The 24,271-nt window shown below is 48.8% G+C and overlaps 9 protein-coding genes across 9 annotated transcripts; 4 read left to right on the plus strand and 5 right to left on the minus strand.

Annotated features, from left to right (window-relative positions):
- Window positions 1-26: 26 nt before the first annotated feature.
- On the minus strand, window positions 27-1,936 carry BBA_07355 (Putative Zn(II)2Cys6 transcription factor; the record flags this gene model as incomplete). The annotated part of the gene is made up of 2 exons (XM_008602452.1): window positions 27-1,806; window positions 1,863-1,936. The coding sequence occupies 2 exons, from the start codon at window positions 1,934-1,936 to the stop codon at window positions 27-29; spliced, it is 1,854 nt and encodes a 617-aa protein (XP_008600674.1).
- Window positions 1,937-2,386: 450 nt separating this feature from the next.
- Window positions 2,387-4,344, plus strand: BBA_07356 (dihydroxyacetone kinase; the record flags this gene model as incomplete). The annotated part of the gene is made up of 2 exons (XM_008602453.1): window positions 2,387-2,888; window positions 2,945-4,344. The coding sequence occupies 2 exons, from the start codon at window positions 2,387-2,389 to the stop codon at window positions 4,342-4,344; spliced, it is 1,902 nt and encodes a 633-aa protein (XP_008600675.1).
- A 232-nt stretch (window positions 4,345-4,576) lies between these two features.
- BBA_07357 (TPR domain protein) lies at window positions 4,577-8,119 on the plus strand (the record flags this gene model as incomplete). The annotated part of the gene is made up of 2 exons (XM_008602454.1): window positions 4,577-4,626; window positions 4,678-8,119. The coding sequence occupies 2 exons, from the start codon at window positions 4,577-4,579 to the stop codon at window positions 8,117-8,119; spliced, it is 3,492 nt and encodes a 1,163-aa protein (XP_008600676.1).
- A 469-nt stretch (window positions 8,120-8,588) lies between these two features.
- BBA_07358 (uncharacterized protein) lies at window positions 8,589-9,230 on the minus strand (the record flags this gene model as incomplete). The annotated part of the gene is made up of 1 exon (XM_008602455.1): window positions 8,589-9,230. The coding sequence occupies one exon, from the start codon at window positions 9,228-9,230 to the stop codon at window positions 8,589-8,591; it is 642 nt and encodes a 213-aa protein (XP_008600677.1).
- A 2,754-nt stretch (window positions 9,231-11,984) lies between these two features.
- Window positions 11,985-13,949, minus strand: BBA_07359 (uncharacterized protein; the record flags this gene model as incomplete). The annotated part of the gene is made up of 1 exon (XM_008602456.1): window positions 11,985-13,949. The coding sequence occupies one exon, from the start codon at window positions 13,947-13,949 to the stop codon at window positions 11,985-11,987; it is 1,965 nt and encodes a 654-aa protein (XP_008600678.1).
- A 4,429-nt stretch (window positions 13,950-18,378) lies between these two features.
- BBA_07360 (uncharacterized protein) lies at window positions 18,379-19,489 on the minus strand (the record flags this gene model as incomplete). Its single annotated transcript, XM_008602457.1, has 6 exons — window positions 18,379-18,440; window positions 18,489-18,666; window positions 18,723-18,841; window positions 18,886-19,117; window positions 19,161-19,379; window positions 19,424-19,489. The coding sequence occupies 6 exons, from the start codon at window positions 19,487-19,489 to the stop codon at window positions 18,379-18,381; spliced, it is 876 nt and encodes a 291-aa protein (XP_008600679.1).
- A 621-nt stretch (window positions 19,490-20,110) lies between these two features.
- Window positions 20,111-20,751, plus strand: BBA_07361 (microsomal signal peptidase 18 kDa subunit; the record flags this gene model as incomplete). The annotated part of the gene is made up of 3 exons (XM_008602458.1): window positions 20,111-20,191; window positions 20,264-20,478; window positions 20,529-20,751. 3 exons carry the CDS (start codon window positions 20,111-20,113, stop codon window positions 20,749-20,751), a joined length of 519 nt encoding a protein of 172 aa, XP_008600680.1.
- Window positions 20,752-21,352: 601 nt separating this feature from the next.
- On the minus strand, window positions 21,353-21,927 carry BBA_07362 (uncharacterized protein; the record flags this gene model as incomplete). Its single annotated transcript, XM_008602459.1, has 2 exons — window positions 21,353-21,553; window positions 21,640-21,927. 2 exons carry the CDS (start codon window positions 21,925-21,927, stop codon window positions 21,353-21,355), a joined length of 489 nt encoding a protein of 162 aa, XP_008600681.1.
- Window positions 21,928-23,006: 1,079 nt separating this feature from the next.
- BBA_07363 (uncharacterized protein) lies at window positions 23,007-23,324 on the plus strand (the record flags this gene model as incomplete). The annotated part of the gene is made up of 1 exon (XM_008602460.1): window positions 23,007-23,324. One exon carries the CDS (start codon window positions 23,007-23,009, stop codon window positions 23,322-23,324), a length of 318 nt encoding a protein of 105 aa, XP_008600682.1.
- Between the last annotated feature and the right edge of the window lie 947 nt (window positions 23,325-24,271).

Raw genomic sequence — 24,271 nt, forward strand, 5'->3', positions numbered from 1 at the left:
GGTTAAGAGAGAGGGGGCGAGCACGGCTAGTCATCGCGCGTGCTGTTGTAATCATCCGCGTCTACTCTCTCCCAGTCCTTGTGCAGGTCTTTTCTCCACATGGCCATTGGCGGCCAACAGACACGAGCTTCACATTCTTCCATCAAGGATATAATCTTGGCCCTCTGTTCCCCGTCAGTAACACACAGTCCAGCGCCATACAGGCACTGCGCAGAGAGAATCTGGCAGCTCTCATCCTTGAGCTGCAGCGCGATGCCGCATATCGTGTTGACCGCCTCGGACAGCGTCCGTTGCATCTTCAAGTATCCATGAAAGCCCGTCGAAAGTGTTTCTACAGTGTGCAGTGTGAGCAGGATCTGCGCAAAGCTGTACGCCTGCAGCGCCGCGCCGAACCGAGGTGGATGAATCCAGAGCGGGGAAAAGACCTGGCCAGCAGCAGCTTTGGGCGTCGGTAGCACCTTGTAGCCTTCACCGAGGTGAGCTTTCCATTGCTCCATCATCGATACCAGTGTGCTTCTTTGCTTAGTTAGCTTTGTCTTGTCGACGGGATTGTGCGACGTTGCGGCTTGGACACTAGCACGATAGTTGATGGCCTGGGATAGGATGTAGATGGCCATGTCAGCCAGCTCGTTCTGATCAAGCTCGTGAATTGCTTTCTTCGGCACCCAGAAGCTGAGACAGGCTCGCGACTCGCGAAAAGCCGCCCACACGTCCTGCCGGAGCCAAGCCCACCAAACCGACTGGCGCAGACCCCCACAGCCACCATCCACATCTTGGGATCTCTGAATCCAGAAGATTCCCTTTAAATGCCGCTGCCAGTTACCAGAGCCATCCGACTCGTCGAGCATTTCGTACACGGAAATTATGAGCGCAGTGGCCAGGAGCTCTTCGGAATGAGAGTAGCTAGGGTACTTGAGAGTTTCGCGCACGTATTGCAGAGTCTCGTAGTAATACCGGATCCATTCTCCATCTTCGTAGTCGCCATCAATATCTCTGCGTAGCTGGCGGGCGGCAGCGTCGATACCGCTGCATTGGTGCTTCGAGGACAAGGCCAGAATCGCCTTCATCAAACCCGCATTTCGAATCGCCAGACGGATCGCATAGCTGGAGAAGAGCTTATGCGGGTCAAACAGGTCGAGCCACGAAGCACATCGATCAGCGAAATAGCGAAACAGCATAGCCTCGTGCGCAGAGAGTATCACATCTCCGCCCGATTGCCACGCAGTCCGCTCCAACTCGGGATCCAAATTCTCTGGTAATTGGGCCTGGCCATTCAACAGTGCAGGTGAAACATGCACAAAGACAGAAGTCGTTTGCGGCGGCTGCTGCTCTGCACCTCGCGTTTGCTCACCACCTCGTGTTTGCTCATCTGGTGGCAGAAGACCCGTAGCCAATGGGTGATTGCTGTCTGCCTGTAATGCATCGCTGGCTAGCAGATCCAACCAGCGAATGGATGCAAAGTTTGCCGACCAGGTCCCGGATGCTATAGACCGCGGCGAACAAATAAAGGCCTGTTCGTGTTCGCACTGCACCGTCAACTGCTCCTCGCCGGTTGGCGGCACGGCCTGGCTGCCGTAGCTGTTGGCCACCACATCCGGCTGCTGCGTCGCGGCTGGTATCGGCGACGAGGCGGCTTGCTCGTGGCGCGACTCAGTCTGCCGATAATTTCCACCGCTGACCCCAGACGCCAAAGTCGATGCGGCATCCGAATTCTGGGGAAACAGGCAACGACGATCCGAAATGGAGCAGGGACCACACACTGGTCGCTTTTCGTCGCACTTCTTGTGCCGTTTCCGGCACGTCAAGCTAATATGCCACTTTTTTGTCAGCATCGACGCGCGACGATGCTGTGGTTTACGTACCAGCCGGTGGTGGTTCTGAGCCCCGTGCCGCGCGACTTGCGAGCACGTTTTCGCGCTCCCTCGCCCGTATTCATGGGGTGTGATATGGGGCAAGTTGACGATGGCAAAGGATGAGAAAGTTGTTGTCATGAAGGGGGGCGTCTCGCGGATGACGCGTAAGATATAGTTAGCGTCTCGGGGACAAGCAAGGGGAAATTGACTGCAACTTGAAAAGCAGCTCAATTAGCAACCAGCGAGCAAGTCAATTGCTACCCTGGCTTGCGCCCGCGTTTTGGACTCTTCAGCTTTATTTACTGATCCCCAGCAACGCCACCCGTGGCTGGGTGTGTGGCGTGACCGCGTCTCGCGGCACAAGCCAACCCTTACATTCTCAAGTTTGCCCGACATCAACCATACCAGCTCGGAATGCGTCGAGCGCTTCGGCGCTGTTGTTTACCGCATCATGGACCAATTTAATCCCATGACGAGAATGCACTCGAAAGCTCTCCGTATCTTACCTTCTCTCTACGCCACCACTTTCTACAATGTCGACTAGGCACTATTTTCCCGACACGGCGGCAAACACGTTGGTGCCGTGCGCCCTTCGTGCGCTGACTAAAGCAAACCCTCATCTGTTTCTAGATGAAGCGCGGCGTGTCGTCTCGAATGTTCACCATGACCAGTCGCAAGTGAGCGTTGTCGGTGGCGGCGGCTCCGGCCACGAGCCAGCATGGAGCGGCTACGTTGGCAGTGGACTGCTTTCGGCCGCGGCTTGTGGTGACATTTTCGCTTCGCCGAGCGCGAGCCAGGTTCTCGCTGCAATGGAAGCAGTCCCGTCAGAAAAAGGCACGATACTGTTGATTACCAATTACACTGGTGACCGCCTGCATTTTGGACTGGCTGCTGAGAAAGCCAGGGCCAAGGTTGTCGCGTCTGGCCAACACAGCAATGCAAAAATTGCTATTGTCGCGGCAACGGACGATGTATCTATTGGAAGGAGTAAATGTGCTCGAGTTGGCAGAAGAGGCCTGCCAGGCCATGTATTCAGTAAGTTAATGCCTGCTGCTCTTCTACAACTTGGTGTGTGCTGACGTCTGATTCAGCTATGAAGATAGTGTGCTCTGCAGCCGCCGAAAATTGGCCCTTTGATGACTGCGTGTGTCTCGCCGAAGCTGTCAACGCCCAGACCGTATCCATTGGCTCAGCTCTAGATCACTGTCATGTTCCTGGACGACAACATCAGTCGGTCGCAGAAGACACTTGCATCATTGGCGCAGGAATCCACAACGAGCCTGGACGACGTATGCTGACACCATTTCCACCCGTTGCCGAGATTATCAAGGAATGTCTTGGTCTTCTGTGTGATCAAGATGACCCCGAAAGAGGATTCGTCCAGTTTGATAGCAGTGATGAGGTCGTCATGCTGATCAACAACTACGGAGGCCTGTCGATCCTAGAACTCGGCGCGCTGACAGACAAAGTGCAGAACCAGCTTGCGGAGCGGTACAGCCTCAAGCCTTGCCGTACAATGGTTGGCGCATTCGAGACATCGCTTAATGCCCCAGGGTTTTCCATCTCTCTGGCCAATCTGTCCGCTGCTGCCAGACAGTGCGACAGCACAGCTTCAAAACTCCTGGAGTTGCTTGATCGACCGACCGCGGCTGTCTCGTGGCCCAACATTACCACTGTCGCGATTGATACCGCTTCAATTGGCAAGGACAGTACAAATGGGATGTGTGACAAGCATGGCCACCAAGCAAAAGGAAACGAGATCGAGTCCATCGACCACACATACCTATCGAACGGGGATTTTCCTGTCGACGCGGCATTGCTGGAGAGGGCCATTCGGTCAGCATGCGACGCAGCAATTTCGGCGGAGCCGGATCTTACAAGATGGGATATGGTCATGGGCGACGGGGACTGCGGCGAGGCCGTCAAAGACCTCTGCGAATCAGTGCTCTGTCTTGTCGACAGTGGTGCCGCATCTCAAGGGTCGCTGCTCGATTTTCTCGGAATTCTCATGGAGACTGTCGACAAAATGGGTGGCACACTCGGAGCCATTTTCGGCATTTTTCTGTCTGCATTCTACTCAGCCCTCGCGCAACATGTATCTGGTTCGCTCGCACCGACTCGAGAGGACGCTCACAGCTTGTCCAAGGCGGTGGCGCTTGCTGTCGAGAGCCTGCAGAGCCACACGCCAGCTCGTGAAGGCGACCGAACCGTGATGGATGTCTTTATTCCCTTTGCCAACACGTACGCGCAAGAGGGAGACTTTGCAAATGCGGTCAAGGTTGCGGGCGACAAGGCCCTCGCGACGCGCTTCATCAAGCCTAGTCTGGGAAGAGCGAGCTACGTAGGTGACGCGGCTACGAGAGAGCTTCCTGACCCCGGAGCGTGGGCTCTGTATGAAATGCTTTGGGGAATTGCGCATGGGCTCGGCATGAATGTGCCCCGAGTGAACAGTGGTGTCTACGACGAAACTAGACATAATGCGCACACTTAAGGGTTCCTATGATTGGTCTTAATAGGCTACATTCAAATCCAGCACAGCAGGACTGACTACCAATTGTGGCCTAATGGAGAAGTGAGGCGCAGATCCTGCATACGATCACGTTACCTCTAGCTGAGCCATCCTTCATGCTACCCCGCGCAAAAGTACAGAATCCTATTACACTAATGGCAAAACAATTTTGAGAAATGTCAAGAAATCTGACTGCCACGAAGAATGTTCTGAAATGTTACCCGAGGCCAGCGGTCAAGATCCTGCGGCGACGTCGCTCAGCAGGTAGGTAGAAGGGACCTTTGTTGATAATAGCTACTTACACGCATCATGTAGGCAAGATGAGATCGATCGGGCGCAGATGGCCAGTCCACACATGAAAGAAATGTTACAAATTCTCGAAAAGAACAAGCAAAGCTTCATCGCGAATGTCGAGCGCAGGATCAGGCAGAGGTTCGAAAGGCTTGACGCCCACAGATGTCTTGCCCTGGTGGAGATTGAGGAGACTCGTGAGGCCGACGGGTCTGTTACGGCACAACGCCTTGAGTCTTACCCAGTTAGCATTTCTGTAGACTTCTGGGCTCACCTCAGTGCTTTTATTCGGCAACGCGTCACCAACCAGCAACAAGTGCCTGTGAGAAGATGGATTGACTCGGCTCATACGGTGTACGTAGAAGAGCTGCTCCACCACCAATTTGTCATTCTACTGAATCAATGTCGCGCCGATATGGCGGCTTTCTATTTGCAGCTACACCAAGAAGTCGCCTCAAAACGGGTACAGATGTGCTCTCATGCGCGGGAGCGGCTGCAATCGAGAGAGACGCCATTGACTACGCCGGAGCTTGCAGATTTGGGCTACTTGGACGACGAAGAGATATTGAACGACGTCTTGCGGCTTGCTCGCGAAAGCGAAAGCGAAAACGAAGGGGCAAATTACGCGCGAGCTCTGGAGTTTGTCCAACCACGTCTGCCTCAACCCAGGTTTGAGTGGCAGACTGTGCCGCTTGATCCTCACGTCACACGACGTACCACGTGGCGGGTGATAGAGGAAAGTGACCGAGTTTTTTTACCAAGACTTGAAAGATCAAACTTGAGCACTATTGCAAGATCAATTGCCATCAATCAGGTTAAACTGTTCCTGCTCGAGGTGCTTGGTATAACGAATGAGGACATTTCAACGAGTCGGCTCCCAGAGCCCGCCATGTTGGCAAAGTTGGCCTCGCTGCTCGAGGTTTCGTCACTTGCGGACACGCTCGGTGAAAAACTGGCCACGGCCTTGGCCAACGAACTGCAAGCATCTTTTACAGACCAAAACGAAAAACTCTTAAAGGACTTTGTGCTGAGAGAAGATGACATTCTGCAGCCTCTGGTCAATGTGCTCGTCTCGTCCGTCGACGGGGCCGAAATCGCCAACCGCGTATCACTACAGGCCAGAAAAGTCCTAGCAACAAAGAATCACTCAGAAGTCACACGCAGCATGGAGCAAGGATTTCATCGGATATCAAGCGGAAGATACTCCTGGCTAAAGGAGCTCCAAAAGCTGCGTATCAGCAACGACGACATGGCGGGGCTTTTGCTGGATGAACATGAAGCCTGTCCATGGGTATACTACACCGAAGTGCATTCAGATGAGGTGCAAACATTTGAGAGACCTCTACTTGATCATCATCTCAATGGATGTGCTCATTCTCTACTTGAGACGGGAGAGACAGGCCTTGGCTCCAGATTGCGAGTCGCCGCGATTTCCAACACTAGTTCTCCTGCTTCCTTCCAAGACATTGAGATGATTACAAATCTGCACAAACTCTGTGGTCTAGCTGGTTTTCTCCCAGCTTCACGAAAGGTAGAAACGTGGGATAACTTTGTTGTATTTGAAGAGGAAGAAGTCGAGGTTGCCCGCGTTTCTTTCAATGACCTCGATTACTCCGGTGTCCTGGGGCGTACTATCGCAACCCTGGGAGGGTTATGCACCGCTTTCGAGAAGGCGCAGCATCTTGGTCTCTGCTGCAACTCCTATACAGTGTTTTGCAGACAGAGGGAGTATAGCCACCCAAATATCGAGGCATTTCGAATCCAAATCAGTGTCGCTTGGCAGCTGCTAGAATCTCTGAGGTCTGTATTGGAGACGCCAGAGTCTTGGGATCAGACGGCATCTTCTATGTTGCGCGATCATAGTCCGCTACACTCTGCTCTGCAACCGCTTCTGTACCGTCCCTCGTCGACATTGTTTTACAGAGATGCCCATGCAACGACGAGAAAGAACTGGCTGCATTTTTGCTCACTGGCTGCGCAATTTCTCTCTCTAGCGTTTTTATCATATACCCAAGCACACAAAGACGAGCTGTTCCCTTTGTTCATTGCGAAGCCCCTTGGACGAGTTGTGCTCTGCGGTGCTCGTATGTTCGGCGGACAGAAAATTGAGATGGCAACAAGACCATTAACTTGCATCGGTGATATGCTGGGTACTTCTGTTATTAGCTTCCGACTTCTTTCCTTTTATTCACTAAGAAGAGACGATATCGGTCCAAATCGTTGGCGAAAACTTGACATTTATGCGAATCTCGCAGACATTGTCGACACCTGGGGTCCAGCAGAGCTGCTCTGCGCATCCAGTGATCAGGGGCCTTTTGCGATGAGGATTGGTGGCGGAATACTATACACAGAAGATGATCATGAAAATCAATATCACTGGAGCGAGTCTGTTGACCTGGATAAAGTCTCGCAAAGGGAAATGGACCTGGTGGGGAAGTTGTTGATTGGTGCAGTACATGTGAATAGCGGTTGTCAGTCTGATTATGGAGCTCTCCGAAGACGCACTCGTCTACGAACTCTAAGAACACAAGAGCAGAGCCATCGCTTGGTCTTTGAAACCTTTGGTTTCAGCTTGGCGCAGCTCTTTTCCGTGGTGGTGCAGGCGTCCGTCAAGCACAGCGCCGGTGTATCGCACAAAAAGGCCGATCGAGAGACGGCGCAACACCACGTCATGTCTTTGCTTGACTATTGGTCCGCAGTGCAGGTCAGCTACTGTACGGGAATCTGTCAACGAGTCCGGTTTCGCGACATGGTGGCCGACCTACTTTGTGAGTTCGGACCTGAGAGGGTCCATAGCGTTGCCGATGCCACGGCCTGGAGGCAACTGCTCGCCACGGACATTGTGGGCCGTCTCAAAGGCGATGGTGATGTGATAATTGACGACCCGGTGCACCAAGAACTGTTGAAAGTCAAGGTAAAGGAGATGTATGGTTACCTCTTTCATTCCGGCATCAACGACGACAGGACGCTCCGGGTGGCGTGGCCGAGCCTTAAGGACCGCCACGCGTACTGCCCTGTCCACTGCAGCGGCACTAACGCGTGGGCCAATTTACTGTCCGAGTCGACGCATATTTCGTCTTATGCGTACATTGCACCGCACTGCCTGCAGGCGGGTAGAGGCAGCGCATGTCAGAGCGGCTGGGAGCCGGCCACCGGACTGAGCCAAGTGCGTGCCTTTGCTACCAGGGTCCAGTGTGTGAATGCAGTGAAATCTGTTGCCGAGTTGCCTCATGAGTCTATTTGCTTCTTTCAGCTCATGCGCATAATAGTCTTTGCACAGGTGCATCATCCGGACGGCGAGCCGGTCCTGTTGCGCGTGATCCTGCACACGGTCCGGGCCAGCGTGGTCCGAAGATTGATTGCCATCTGGCATCGGACAGGCACGACGATAACGCAAGTACAAGAAAGTAGAGATGGAGCGACACGGGCTGAAGAAGTGCTGATTGTGTGCGGGTGGGATCCTTGAAGCTGCAAAAAAATGGAGATGAAGTTGAAGACGGGGACATGGACTTGGACATGGCCCAGGATTATAAGGTCAAGAAGCCACGAGTTGCAACGCGCGAAAGACGTGTACGGTCTGCAATAAGACTAGACATGATTCAGGCACTTTTAAACTATCGTGAAGATGGAAGAGGAAGAAAATCCAAGTTAAAATTAAAAGTTTCATTCAGCTATGTTCTTGTTGTAATATTGACTGTTGTAGCACATTAAAGAAGATTGGCACATTACCCGACGGGCTGCCCTTTCGCATTTGCGTAACACTAATGGGAAAACCCCCGAGGGAAAACCACGAGTAAAGAGCAGAACAAAAAGAGGGAAAGCCAAAACCAAGACTTGTCCCGCCGAATAGTCACACGAGCCCCTATAGTAGCCGGAAGGGCAACTCGGTGACGGCCTATATGAGGGGGAGAGTTGCATTTCCCTTTATTCGCCCTTTAAATGCCTGACTGGGCATCCTCGAGCCACGGAGGAGGCGCTGTGGCGCTAAAGGGACCCTTGCTGGTCTTGGCAAAGAACTCTTTGGGGAAGCTCTCGGCCAGAATAGGCATGAGGCCGCGCGAGTCGCGAATCATCTTGACCTGGGCCGCCACGCTCGAACCGGAGCTGCCGTAGCCGGGCTGGCTGACAAAGACGGCGCCGCAGTCAAGGAAGAAGTATTCTCGCTTTTGTCCCAGAACCACGCTGCTCACGTCGGAAGCATCGCCGGGGCTGAACACGGGAAAAGTGGCCGAGCCGTCGGCGGTGGTGTAGCTGGAGTTCTCGTCGAGATGGCAAGCCTCGTCGTACTCGACGGCGAGGCGGGCGGCGAGTATGCCCGCGGTGCTGCGGGGCATGTTTCGGAGCATCTGCTCGCCGCCGGCCCAGCACGACATGGCGGGCGTGGCGTCTTCGGGCTTGCCAATCACGTCAATGACGAACTTGCAGAGGCCCTCGCTTCGCCGGGGGATGGTCTTGATGACGGTGAACTGGCCCCGGATCGCCTGGGGGATACCTGGCGCCTCGGAGCGCTTGTCCAGGCTGCGAATGTCCAGGGCGAGGACGGCGGCCGCAAAGGGCACAACGAGAGAGAAGCGCATTATGGGCGACGACGGTAAGCAAGAGGTAGCTAATTTGTGCGCGGCGAAGAGAGTATGGTGTTCTCAGTCTGTTGTAGACGAATGTAGAACAAGAATGCAAGACAACGCAAGATGTTTTTTTATTCTTTTGCTGTCGGCAACGCTCTGCCTTTATATAGCAAAAGAGGCAATGGCCAAAGCTTCAAACACAGCATAATGTAACAGCTAATTGGCACTTGTGTGTTTTTTTTTTTTTTTTTCGTTTATTTATCCAGCACTACCGAAAAAACGTGTTATAGCTCAAGGCATATAGGTATAAATGGAATTATTCATTGCGTTTGGGGACCTTGTGATGTCTTTAGGCAGACGCTCTGAATCGTTCCTGCATGGCCGAGGAGGTTTCCTTGCGTTATCAATCTGACAGCTTTTTTTTCTGAACACGCCTTGTCCGGCGTGCCCGTTTCATGCAAAAATGACATCTCCGGATCATGCCGTATCTGTCGGGACGAGGGCCGTTCCCGAACAGCCTCCAAGCGATTCAGACTGCCACCGCTAGTGAGCCTCGTAGTGCGGCGTTGACGTGTAAGAGCCCGTCGAGGCCGATTACGCATGCACAGTGTGCTACCGTCTACGTCAGTCATAATAGATTGTAGTCAAGTGCCGTGATAATGTAGACTGCTATATGTATACATGCATGGCTGCCCCTGTCGCTTGTCCCCTCTGAAAGCCCTCCCCGCCATATTCCTTTGTGCGCGGAGCGCTTCCACTTGGCCACCCCCGCCAGGACGCTAACAAATTAGAGGGGTTCTGGTATAAGATACCTATGATAAGAGGAACTTGGCACCTAGAGTGAAGTATGTTGTCTCTCTATAAATACAACAAGCCAGTATAGTAACTACATTATAGAGTTACCGTAAGGCTCTACGAGCCAGTCGGAGTAATATAATATACATACATACATACAAACAAGCCAGTTGGTTAAGCGATGTCTTCCACCTGCCTGGTCAGCTATGCAGGGCTATATGCATGCTGCCATGCATGCTGCCATGCGTCGGCGACTCGGTGGTAGCGAACGCCACACTTGGTCTGATCTTGGCAATTGAGCTAGCGTTTGTTGAGCTCGGGGTTTTGCCATCTGATAACTCCTATACATTTGCCCGGGGCGCATCCTCATGGAAGGGACCTTGTTTAGTTCAAAGGCCCAGCCCGCAACAATTAAATAGGGATATTACGTATGCTATATAGCAACTTTTTTTTTACACCAAGAAGAAATTCCGAGTTTTTCCATCATTGCCTGATTTTGGATTGTGCACTAAAACAAAAAGAACCACGAGATCCACTCGCCTTCTCATTGGCCCGCAACCTTGTAAGTTGTCCAGCCGAGCGAGTCATGACGGCTTGCCTTGTTCTTGGCAGGGGCATTGTAATTTGTAGCTTAGCCGTGGTCGGCAAGAAGCGTTCGTTACCGCCGAGTCGCCGAACGCATGGCAGCATGCACATCCTCACCACCCCTGCAATCGTCAACCTGGCGCAAGTGCCGCGATTGCCCGGGTGCTAATAACTTTTTACAAATCATACATCTTTAATCATTGTTTTTTTTTTCAGCGCATTGCAGTGCGCAGCTGTGACTCGGAAGACAGTATCAACATTCCATGACCTGCTTAGATTTCATCTTTTCCCCTTGCGAGCCTTTCGTCTGCTCGCAATTGCGTCTATAGTAAACACCAGCATATCGCAGTTGTGCCACCGGCTCGGAGGAAACTGTAGGCCCCTGTAGATCATTTTTAACGGAATTGATTGGTTTTTCGAAAAGGCATTGGACTGTTGCCCTGAGAGATCAGCTGCCTATGTTTGCTTTCTCTTGATAGTGCCTTGGCTGTTGGGTTCTTAACACAGGAGCATGGGGATCCAGTAGCTCTGTCACTCTTTGTGCTAGTTCGATTACTCAAAAACAATCAAATTGTAATGTTGTACATTCTGCTCCCAGAAGCGGCGCTAGGTTCCTGGAGCTCGTGCAGGTGATTGATGCAAGGAACTGCATGTCTATTGGTTGTCAAGGGTAGGACACAAGTCATCCATCACTTGCTCAGAGAACTAAATCAGAAAAGAAAGCAAAAAGGTGTCTATATGTTATAATGAACCCATTTTAAGATGAACCTTAGCGAAATTTCTCTGGTCTCGTTCTTAGATGCTCGCGTGGAGAACTGCGTAAGCATTTTGTTCCTCTCGAAATGCTTATGCTCTGATTCATATATCAAGTTTTAATTCAATCTCGCGGTGTACATCACCGACTGCAAAGCTACTTAGCCCCATGTGAGGAGGGTTATTGTAGTACAATAGCTGACTAAGACAGCGTTGGGCCTCGTGGCCTAATGGCTAAGGCATCGGTTTCCGGCGACGGAGACTACCGGAGATTCCAGGTTCGAGTCCTGGCGGGGTCGTCCAACTTTTTTGCTCTAATTCTATCATGACTGGGCTTCATCAGCCTTGTTTCCTTTTTTTTTTCTTTGCTTGACTCCTCCCTCTTATGAGATGTCCTCTTTTATTTGCTCTTGCTCAATCTCATCCGTTTCAATCTTTTACGACGTCTCCCCAATTTATCTGGCTCGCGCTCAATAGAATCGAATTAGCTGGCCTCGACCAGTCACTATGCTAGTGGTATCAAAGAATTTCCAATCAATGCTTCGCAAATGCCAGTCACCTCCCATCAAATAAATCCTCCGTCCCAACGCGGTCTCAACATTTCAAGAATCATATACATATCTCACCACGCCTCTATTGCGCGTGTCCATAATACTCAACTATGTTTCCCTGCGCAGGCCGAACCGGCTGCTGCTGCTGCTGCTGCTGCTGCTGCTGCATAACGGGCGTCTGCGTCATGGCGGGCTGCTTCCCGACACCCGGCATCCCCGCGCCCGAATAGAAGGGCTGCTGCGGGTAGTGGTACGGCGCCGCGACGGGCACATACACGACTGTGTAGGGGTTGCGCAGGTGGTTGCGGAGGTATGTGTCGGCGCATGCCGCGACGAAGAGCACAAAAGCAAAGACAAAGACGATCCAGAGAAAGACGCAGGTGGCAATCATGGGTCCTTTGATGCCCTTTTGCACGCAGAAAGCACGATGCTCGTTGTCGTACGGGTCGTTGTGGTAGCCGCGGTAGCGGTCACTGTCCGACCGGCCATTGCCAGACGAGCTGCTGCCGTAGTCGCTGCTCGTGGGACGGCTACTGGAAGAGCTGCTCGTAGGCCGGCTACCGGAAGAGCGGCTGGTGGGTGGCCGGTAAGGATAGTACGGGTCCTCGTACGGATCGTCATCAGACCCCTTGAGGTAAGGATCGTATGGATCACGGTCGAGCGGCGAGGTGGTGGTTGTAGGAAGGCTACCGCGGATCCTTGTACTGGTAGGTACCATTGTGTTTATGCTGTTGTGCGTGGCTGTAGGAGTTGCAAGTAGGTTGGTGGATGTGGGAGCGTTGATTTGACGGACATGGACAGTAACGACAACAGCATCGACAGCGGGCACATGACGAAACGCGTAGACGTCTACGCCAACGGAGCGACGAATGTCGCCACCCCAGTAGTCGTTGCACTGCGCTAGGCTGATGATTGCAGAGGTGGTAAGGATGCCGCCGACAATCGCCAGGAGGATCCACGAAACGAGCCACACTCCGACGTGGGCACCCGGGTGCACGCCCTGGAGAAATCGGCGGCGCGGGCCGGTGAGAGCAAAGCACAAGTCGCTGACTGCCCAGACGATGGGGACCAGCAGGGCGCAGGCGCAGGCGGGAAAGACGATGCTGCTGGCCATGTAGTTGTCGCGGAACCGCACCATGGACAGGCCAATGGCGAAGCCGATAATGGAAAATACAATGATCAAGACGTTGAAGATGACCTTTGTCATGCGCCACGAACGGTCTTCGTGGTGGTTGGGGTCAATGTTTCCCGAGGCATCAGCAGCGGGCGGCGTGGCCTTGGCGACGTTGTAGGCTTGCGTGTCGACGCAGGCCATGATGAAGAGAGTCAATGTGTTGAGGCAGAGCAGGATGAGGATGACAAACTGGGCGATGGATAGCGGTCCCAAAGGGGTGTGGTCGTCTTCGTAATATCCGTCAACGATTGTCCAGTGGAGGACAATGGCAAACATGGCAATGAGGCCGGCGTATACGATCCAGCAGATGAGCCAGACACCCGCATGAACGGATGGGTGCAAACCCCGAGAAAACTTCAAGGACGCGCGCACGGCGGTCTCGGCAATGGCAAAGATGATGGTGAGGACGTAAATGGGCAGGGGAATGGCAAGAACTGCGTTTCCGTCGCTTAGATCGAAGGCGCCCGCGGCGGCAGCATGCCCGGACAGGCTGAGACCGACAACGGCAAGGAGAAAGGCGAGAATAATGAGGAGCATATGCTGGCCCTTCCAGGCGAAGAAGAAGGGGGGCTTTTTCTCAGTGTGCACGCCGTGTTGCTGCTCTGGGTCTGTGACAGCATTCACGACTGCAGCATCACGCTGAGGAGCCCCTGGCTGTGCAGCTTGGGCATGTTGCTGCTCGGGGCTCACAGGCTCAGCGCGATGAGGAACAGGCGTTGCCGCCTCGGTCGTCTGTGGCGAGACGGGCAAAGGCGGCAAGGGAGCGTCCAACGGGGATAAAGGTCTAGCGGCTGCGAGATCTGCGGAGGCACGATGGCCATTGTCTCGGACAGTGGGCACACGTTCAGCCGCCTCATGTGTTGGCGAGGTCATTGGCGCGAATTAGCCGTCTGCCTCCAAAAGAGTTTGAACTGTCTGGCGGCACAGTATCTTGGCGTAGATGTGGTCGGTTAGTTGGTGTTGGGTGTTGGGCGAAAGGGGGATCGTGTAAACGGGGGGGTATCGACCAAGTAGACGGCCAAGCAATTGCACCCAAACAAAAGTAAGAAAAGAAACAAGGGAAAAGCGACTGACTGGCCGAGACAGGCCCCGTGAACGAAAGACGGCGACGATGCTGGTGTCAAATTTTTCTTCCTCGCTTGCCCGTGCCCGTTTTCTGGGCAGAGGCAACAACCCGTGGGGAAAAAGGCGAGAATAAGGCTGACAGAGGAGAAATTAGGGTCGCGGGCCGTGGCTCCCAAAAAGGAAAGGCGCCATGCGACAACGGGGGGTGTTCTGATGGAAAGCTATTTCAACGACTGTTTTTTATTGGCGGCCAGGCACAGGCACAGGCAAATCGGCTGTTTTCACTGTTGACTTTCAGCTTTGCCAGTTTGGCGCTAGAGGCTCTAGTCGCCAATCGCGACTCTCCCCGCGCAACGCCACGCTTTAAAAGATGTGGTAATAATAGCAGTGTGCAGGGGCTCGAAAATTTTCTCATTATAAAGGCCCCTGGTCAACCAACATTTAGACCAGAATCATCCGCTTTTCAAGTCTGTGTTTCGTTAACAAAAAGGACGGCCGACTGACGATGCGGATCAAGACCTCTTGAGGCAACGATCTGGTCGTTCACCAGGTGGCCCACAGTATCGATCGTCCAGTCCGCTGACTTTAGGAGGTCCGCAACTCGAAATTAGACCTTATTAATGAGTAGTGCTACGTGGACCACCCATTTTTACTACGTGGACGAGCCTCACGTGACACTATAAGTGGGTTTATTAAAGGTACCTAGCTTTTAGTGTAATTTACATATAAATAGAAGTATCTTTTAAAAATCTAATATATTTAATTATTTTATATATCCATACTACTATAACCACTATAACCCCTCTATACCCTCCTCACCGCCGCTACTTAAGGCTTTTAATACTAGCTTATTTACTTAAAAAACGCATTTTTACTATTTTTAATAAATATATATATATTAGACCTAAATTAATAATTCTTCTATATTAATTCCTACTACTAACACTACTACTAGTATCACTAGTATTACTAGTATTACTAGCGCTGCTACTAGAAGCTCTTAACACTAGCTAATTTACTTAAAAAATATATTTTTATTACCTTTAAGAAATATATATATAGCTAGTTAAAAAAAGGGTTCTTTTATAGCTATAGTAGCCTTTAACTAACTAGTTTTATATATATTTTTATATAATATATACTTAAATATAATAGCTATATATTATATTATAAAGAGTATTATAATTATAGTAAATTTACTTATTTAGGTATATATTATAATACCTATAAAGGTATTAAGGTTTTATTTATTATCTATACTAAAAGTACCTTAATCTAACTATTTTAAGATAGCTAGGGCCTACTATAGAGGTTCTAGATAATATCTAGATTATATATTTAGTAAAGGGGTTCCTTAATATCTTATTATTAAATTAATATAATTTTTATATATAAAAAAAGCCCTTTTCTTATTAGAGGCTATTAAAGCTACTAATAGGTATATATTAAGTCTAGACTAACTATAATATCTTATTTAATATAGGTCTTTAGCTAGTATATATAAGGAAGCTTATATTAATAGGTAAAGTAATATATTAGCCTAGCTAAAGGTAGGCGCTAGTAAAGGTTATTTAGTTATTATATTAAAGCTAAGGCTTTATTATATTTAGTAATAATAATCTCTAATATTATTTAAGAGACTAATATAGTTAGCTTTTTAAGTTACTTATAATTAAATTTTTCTATCTAGTAATAGGCTATTATAGCTACTTTTTTATTATATTATTATTTTTTCTTTTTAACTATTTATACTAAGGCTATATAGAGTATAAAGAGATTACCTTAGCTACTAATAAGGTATAATTTAGTATCTTTATAGCTACTTTTATTAGGTAAATTTATTTATTAGCTAAAGTTATAATACTTATTAATTTAATGTTATACCTACTAGTTAATTATAAGAAAATACTAGTTAATTATATACTTTATAATATCTTTCTAGTAATAGAATTTAGTATATAAAGCCTACTAATTTTACTTAAAGTCTATACTTATTAGTATAAAAATAACCCTCTTCTAGGTAGTAAGTATATTAGTATAATTATAATTCTTATTAATATTAGCTTTATTAGGCTACTTAATTATAGTATTAACCTTATTACCTTCTTAGGTGGTAGGCTCTTCCTAGTTACTAGAAGAGCCCTTCTAGTATATATAAATTACTTACTAGGTATTAGTATTAATATAAAATATATAAAGTTATTATTAAACATCTAGCTATATTAAAGAAAATACTTTTTTAAGTATAACTTTATTATTTATAATAATAATATTAAGTTATTAAATACTAATACCTTATTAGAAGGATTTAAGTTTATTAGTTAACTACTTATAGCTATTAAGGGTCTTAGTATTAGTTAAGTCTTAGGCTAAATTAATAACTAAGTTTTAATCTATAATACTAATAACCTAGAAAAGGTATATCTTAAAGTAGTTTATTTTATATATATTATTATAGCTAATAACCTATAAAAATCTCTCCTATATTAACTTATACTAGGGGTAAGTCTAGAAAATTCTAACTAAATTAAAGCTATTAAAATTAACTATATAGTAGATATTATTTTCTTATAAAATTTATATTTATTATTATATTAGTATTAGGCTATTAAGGCTAGTAATTTATATCTTTTAATAGTTATTATATATATCTTTTTTAGTAAAAACTAGCTATTTATTAGTATAAGTATTATAGATAATTTAACTAACCTTATAAACTAGAAAAGCTTAATATTTAGTAAGGTTAATAAGAAGTTTTATTTAATTTTAAGTATACTTTTAATAAGTAATATAGGCATAAGGGGTTATAAAAGGAGGGTAGTTATAAGAGCTATCTTTAACCTTATAGGTTTAGAGGTTATTTAAAGCTAAATTTCTTCTTATAATAATATAAAAAGGGTAATCTATTTTTTATATTAAATACTTTTATAAGCTAGTACCTCTTATAGTATATTAGTAGCCTTTTTTATAAGTAATTATATAAGATATATTAAGGTAAGTATTATTAGGTTATTACTTTTTTAATATATAGTACTTAGTAATTATAGCGCTATTTTTATAATAGAATTATTATAATAAAGAAAATAATTTATTAAGAGTGTTAAATAGAGGTGGTGGTAATAGTGGTGATAGAATTAATATATATATAGTCTATAGTTATTATAATGATAAAGGAAGAAAAAGGGGAAATTTTAAGGTATTAGCGGCGGCGTGGTGTTAAAGTTAATAGCGGGGAAAACAAATTACCTAATTAGGCGGTTCTTTTTAGGTACTTTATTTAGTACATATAACGCTAATAAATTAAGGTACCTAAAAAGTACCGTAGCGTGGCAGATCACGTAAGGCTTATCTACGTAGTAAAAATGGGTAGTCCACGTAGCACTACTCTTATTAATTAGGGCCCAACAGTGCGCGAGTTTGGCCGTTTCAGGCTCGATGATGTAGCAATACCACACCAGTCTGAAATGCATCGCTTGGCGCGCATCATCTGCGAATCATTTCAGTCTCTGAATTGAGTAAAAAGACTTAAATTTTCAATAAAAATTTCTCTGGCGCAAGTGTATACCTTTACCTCTTTAGTCACCTTCAGGATGCTTCGATTTCGTCTAGATACGGCGAGGACAGACCAAGGGAAAGAGCATTGACGCTAGCAGCCTTCCACTTCCTGTTCAGCCTTTACTTAATGTCATGATACATTGTCTATCATCAGTCCTGTTGTACTTGGTTCAGAGAGAACCATTTCGCAATCAGGGTAAAACGATACAAGAAAAAAAAGTAGTCATGTTGGCAGGCACACCTCGGCTCGCTGACTCAGCCAGGACCCTCATCAGCCGCCACACCTTCTAGATAGCCTCTCTTCTCTTTCTCTCATACATACACACATTTCATCAGGTCTTTGCTTTAGCTCGTGCCTTGCTGTGTGATTCCGTCGCTCTCACTCTCTTTGATCCGCCACAAGTCAGGCGTGTCTCGACAGGTATCAATCGCATTTATGTCACTCGCCATCTCCGTGGAAATGGACTCAACTCACACTCGCTAGACAAGGAATGCAAAAGTGAAATGTTTTATAAGGCTATTCCACAAACTTGTCTAGGATATAGGGCTGCATCCACCACGTAGTATAGGGCTTCTGGTTTATAACAGTGTTTCTTCGTCAATCACCTTGTGTTTGCCGACAGTCCATTCAGCGATCCGCAGATGTCTATCTAACCGCACTAGGCGTTACACCTCCCTCAACCTACCTAGCCGGTGCGGTCAAGCCCTCACGCAGAGCGGTGAAACCTTGCATCATGATAAAGGCTGCTTTCGTTAGCAACAACTTAAACATGAATCGATGAGGCGGCTTACTCAGAGGAGCCAGTGCAACAAATCCCATGCAGTGCGCAGCCACAGATTCGATCCCTCCAATAAACATGGGATTGAGCCAGTAGAATGGGTAGCAGCCCGAGAGGTGGCCGCCAATTACACCCCAAATGAGATACAACACAGAGAATCCCGACAATCCGAGCATGTGTGTGATGAGATTCTACATCGATATTAGTCTTGCCAACCAGTGCCAATTAATTCGAGCTTCAATTATACCTGGGGCCGCTTGATGCTGTTGAAGAACATGGTCTCGATAAGCATGGAAACGGCGGGCATCGTGTACGTGCTGAAGATGGAAAACGATCGAAGCCAGCCGTGACCGAATAAGTCCGTGACTGCTAAATATTAGCGCCGAAGTATAAAGTACGGCAAAACATACATGGCCCTCCGATGGCTGTGGCATCTGGATTGTGTGGTCGCGTGACAAACCAATACGAGATGGCATTCATCAAAGAGAATACAGTCGTCGTCGAGAAAAACATATGAAATCGGGCTTGTTTTCGCGGATTGCCTAAGTCAGAAGGCAGAGACGTCGCGCGAACGAAAGCCGATGACATTCTGCCCTGGACTGAGTCTCTGTGTGGGTGGTACATGTGGTGAAACGTCCAGAGCTGACCTGTTAGTGTGAGCTTACAACCGGCAATCGTTACTTACAAATGTAATGATTTGGAAGACGAAATGGAGAACAAACGTCACTGTGCCAAAATGGAAGATGAGGAACCATATTGGATGATCGCGAAACTCTTTATACCGGTGGATGGCTGTCAAGATGCCACTGCTGCTCAACCAGGCCACGAGCATGCCACGGAGCTTGACGAGAACACGTTGAGGGATCCAATTCCATGGCGAATGCGTGACTCGAAGATGCGGGGGCTACACTGTCAGATTGGAGAGAAACCGGAATGAGAATACCATACATGATCATGCGTGACATTGGGTCCGGGGAGATGGCCAGCGAGAAGAGGTGTCGTGACTTTCGCCATGCTGGGCGGTCGTATAAGACGTAATGTTGTGAGAGAGAGTAGCACCAGGAGTTGGGGGGCGGCGACGGCGGTCTCTGGAAAAATCTCCGCAGCTGAGAGAAAAAAACAATGATGCCCGGAGAAGGATAAGAATAGCGAAGGAGAAAAAAGGAGAAAAAGGTCGTGATTGTCAGTCGTGTTTGTATTGGCAGCTGGCAGCTAGCAGCTGGCAGGTGCCGCACTCGCGAGTGACAGGAGCGCACCCGTCTTTGCATGCACGGTACAACATGTTATGCGATAGGTGGCGGTAGGTAATCAAGCCAGAGATTCTGGGGCTTGTGGATCCTTGAGTGGCCTGATTAGAATTTTCTCCTTCTTTTTGCTCTTCTAGATGCGTTCCGCCGATTCTCCCATCTCGTCCACTTCTCAGCTTCCATCGCAATGGCGGGGCTATCGAGGACAGGCACACCTGGTCCGTGCGCCCTTGTCCCAGTAGAGCACACCTTGTCCTGAAGACACCCTCGACTATACAAGCAACCGGAGCTCCCCACGCGTCGCAACCTCACCAATTCTTTGTCACTGCCCGATTCCGAACCAAAAAGTGCCCCAAACTTTTAGACTTCGGCCGAAAATATACCCATCATGCTCTCTAGCCTCGGAAGCCCGCGCCAAGCGGCTGCGCAGGTACTCAACTTTGCCCTGATTCTGTCCTCCGCGTTCATGGTATGCGATCCCCACACGAGCTCTCGCAGCACAAGGAAAAGCCGGAATAAAAGCTGACCTTGCATCTTGTAGATGTGGAAAGGTCTCTCCGTCATCAGTGACTCGCCCTCGCCGATTGTCGTCGTCCTCTCGGGCAGCATGGAGCCCGCCTTTCAGCGCGGCGACCTGCTACTCCTCTGGAACCGCAACCTGCTCACGGAAACGGCCGTCGGCGAGGTTGTCGTCTATAATGTAAAGGGCAAAGATATTCCCATTGTGCATCGTGTGGTGCGCAAGTTTGGTTCTGGGTACGTGCTGCTTCCAGGCTGCCACGACGACAGCACTAACGACTCTACAGAGACAAGGCACAGCTTCTCACCAAGGGCGACAACAATGCTGGCGACGACACCGAGCTATACGCCCGCGGGCAAGACTACCTCGAGCGACAGGATATAATTGGCAGCGTTGTTGGCTACGTCCCGTTTGTCGGCTACGTGACGATCATGCTGTCGGAGCACCCCTGGATGAAGACGGCTATGCTGGGCATAATGGGTCTTTTGGTCGTTTTACAAAGAGAATAACATGTTGAGTGGACGCGTGGAGTATTGCTTGGCGATGAAAAATATAGTTGGATTTTCTAGCGTGCATTTGCATCAATTCGCAGTCGCTGGTGGGCGCTTGCCGCTGCTGACGGACTTTGTTTCTCGGGGCTTGTCTGCGTGCTCATATCCCGACTATCTCTGAAATAGCTCAGACTCTTCGCATGGTGCCATGAGAGTCGCACGCTCCAGATCAGTTTCGAGACGTCGATGCCTCGGTTTGTGCTTTTGTTGCTCTTCTCCGGCGTGGCGGCCTATTGATGACCGGAGTATGCTGAACAAGACCCCTCGGATGCACACAACGATCGAAGACAGTCGTATTTGCGCCCTCGTCTCTGACGTTTCCTCACGCCCAAGTCCCTGCATTGTGTCGCTGATGTATGAGCAAGCCCCGCACGGTCTTGTAATCGCCAAGTATAAAAACTCATGTTGCAGACTCAGAAACGAGCCATAACATATACTGCGCTCGGAAAGACAAAAGCCGTCGCACTACCTATCTAGTGAGAGCAGCGCACAAACTTTTGGTATAATAAGCATAATTGCAACGAATCGAAGTACCCGCCCGTCAAACTCCATGTACAGCTCAGTTGAGGGCCGAAGCCGCTTTGAAGAAGATGGCAATTGAGGGATAGATGCTGAACTGGAAGACTATGGTACGCAGATAGCTCCGCGAGCGCCTCGCCGTCGTTACGTATAGAATATTGTACACGAGGCGACACGCGACGTGAATGACTGTATACCGCGTCATGTCCTCCTGTGGCAGCTTGGCCAGCGTTCCCAGAATCTAGTCGGAGAGGAATAAGTCAGCATCTCGCAATCCCACCCCTCACAACCAACTCGCGGGCAAAGACAAAAGAGAACAAGACTCACCACCGCGGCGGCCCAGACGGCCCACCACTCGAAGCCATTCTGCTGCGCCGCCTGCCCGCGCAGAATCAAGCCTTCAAGGTCTGTCAGCCGGTGGCCCGACGCGGCCTTGGAGTTGAGGCGCGCCGAAAAGGACCGTGGGCACTCGTTGGACCAGCCGCCCTGCACCTTGTTGACCTCGGCCTGGTAGATGCTGTACCAGTGGGGCAGCGCCGAGATGAGCAGCGTCAGCGGCAGTGAGCCAATGGCCAGGCTGGCCTCGCCGTTGAGAAAGGGCATGAGAAACGACATGGTTTTTTTTTCGGCGTGTGTGTGCGTGAGTGGAAACAACAAGGCCGGAGGACTGAAACGATCAGAGTAACAATGGATATTGAGGGGGGGGATGATTAGGATTTACGCTGGTGTTATTTCAGGTGTTGGCGCGGCTTCGGCTAGTCGCCTCTCGTATTGCTCGGCCGGATCCCCCACATCCGGCCGAGACGAGAGGGGAGCGTCGGCCCAATTACAGCTGGTTTCCTCCGCCGGCGAGGAGCAATACAACGATTGACACGTGAATTTTTCTTTGACTATTCTGGCTGAGTCTTGGACCGGCATGCCTCTGCTAGAGCTTTTCGTTTGATTGGAATTCTTGGTCATAGTTCATTGCGTTGCGGCAGTTCGCGTCCATGGATAAGAATCATTGGCTTGTACATTAGGTAGGTACTGGGCGGGCGCAATGAAGACGCAAATCGGTACCTGAACAGCAAGTTATGCGACAACATGATTTTTCTCTGTATCATCAACTACGTCATAGTAAACCTGAGCCCCCGGAAAGAGTGAATCCTTGTACTATGGAAAAGAAATATATTTTCTGTACGCTCTTGTACGGTTACAGAACGAGAGCGCTGTAACTTGTATCCAGGACAAAGGCTCCATGGTAGCCTCGTGCACTTAACTGGCCAACACCCACAGTGAGCGGCGGCTTTGTGCAAGAGAGCAACACAAAGAAAAGCGCTACAACGCTTGTCCGTGTTTCAAAGAATATCACAGGACTTTCCAACAAGACAGGAGTAACAAGAGTTTTGGAAAGTGACCGAGCGATACGTCAAAGCTGATATATCGCCTCGGGGAATAGATATAGGCACTGTGATTCACTTGCTTGACGGGACCAAAGCAGACCCCAAAAAATGACACAAAAGACGGTCATCATGTATGTTGTTCTATGCTGCTTTTCATCATAGTACGAGAGAATATCGCGACTATAAAAACTCGTCTTACTTTCCCTACCCACACAGCTTCAACCAGACAAGCAGTGCAGAGAAAATCAAACGACAGGACCAATCAGCAAACCCGAGGAAAGTAATCGGAAAAAAAAAAAAAGAACAGACAACATGCCTTACTTCAAGATGCCTGCTTACTTCAAGAAGCCTGATTACAGAGATTGGCCTGAAGAACAGCAGCTCCGCTGGTGTGATAATCAGATTCAGCTAATCGACGCGGCATTGGAGGCAGAGGACTACCTCACAGCCCTGCACTTTTGCGACGTTGCCCTGGAGCGCATCGGGTATTGGCCTCGGTATTCATTCTACATCAAACTGCTTTATATCTATAAGTCGCGTGCTTGTAGATGCCTTGGCCGCGATGCGGAGGCAGCGGTCTGGTACAAAAGGGCCAAGATCGAATATGATAGGGAGAATAGGGGGGAATAGAAATCGAATTGATGGACTGATTACTGTCGGTATTTGTTTCACGGCCAGCCTTGGTGAATGTACATGCGCTCGCTAGCGATTGCGCAAAGCTTGGTCAAAATGTAGACTTTTTTCTTTTCTTTTTTTTTCTACGGTAATGGAAATCAGGACCATAGTCATTAATCGAGCTCAAATGAGTGTCATTGTTTCAGCTTGAGTGAGATAAATCTGATGACTTGTGGTCTCTTTGTCTTCTTCAACAGTGTCCCAACTTCTCGTCACAATGTGCAGCCCAGCATAATCAGCAACATGGATATTGAAGGTCCAGTCATGTTCATTTTCAGTTTTTTTTAAAAAAAAAATAAAAAAATTGGATATCGTCGACGTGAAAGTAATCTACTCAGTCCTGAGCCATCTTGAGCTCGTGCGCACGACCGTAGCCCTCCCAAGCTGCTTCTCGTCAGTTGTGTGAGCCACTCGCAACAATCCAGGGCAACTCACGCTGTACAGGTTCGGGAGCAGGAGCGGCAAGAGCGGCACCGACGAGGGCAATGAAGCTGGCAATCTTGGTAAACTGCATTTTGTACAAGGTTATGCAAGTAAAAAAAATTGAACTGAATAAAAAACTAGTAGCGAGATAAGAGTACAACTCGAGGAAGTAGTGCTATATATACGTACGGCGCTTCGATTGTCAGATTAAAGCGTCGCAGGTACGGAAGAAGCTACCTTCCTTTCATGGAAGAAACCCGCCGAGGGCCTGCGTCACGTCAAAAGTTCCCCGATAGCTCGGCACCCTCTCGTCTATAGTCCATTGCGCCCATGTGGCGCCCGTGTAACACCGGGGAAGAGATGAGGGGCGGCATGTTGCTGGATACATTTCAGTGCCGCCTCGTATCTCAATAGCCTCGTGACAACTCCATAGGATTTGAGGCACATCTTCTAGCGAGCCTCGTTTCCTAGATTTGGGC

Source organism: Beauveria bassiana (genome assembly GCF_000280675.1).
Source record: "Beauveria bassiana ARSEF 2860 unplaced genomic scaffold BBA_S00024, whole genome shotgun sequence".
Classification (NCBI taxonomy): Eukaryota; Fungi; Ascomycota; class Sordariomycetes; order Hypocreales; family Cordycipitaceae; genus Beauveria; species Beauveria bassiana.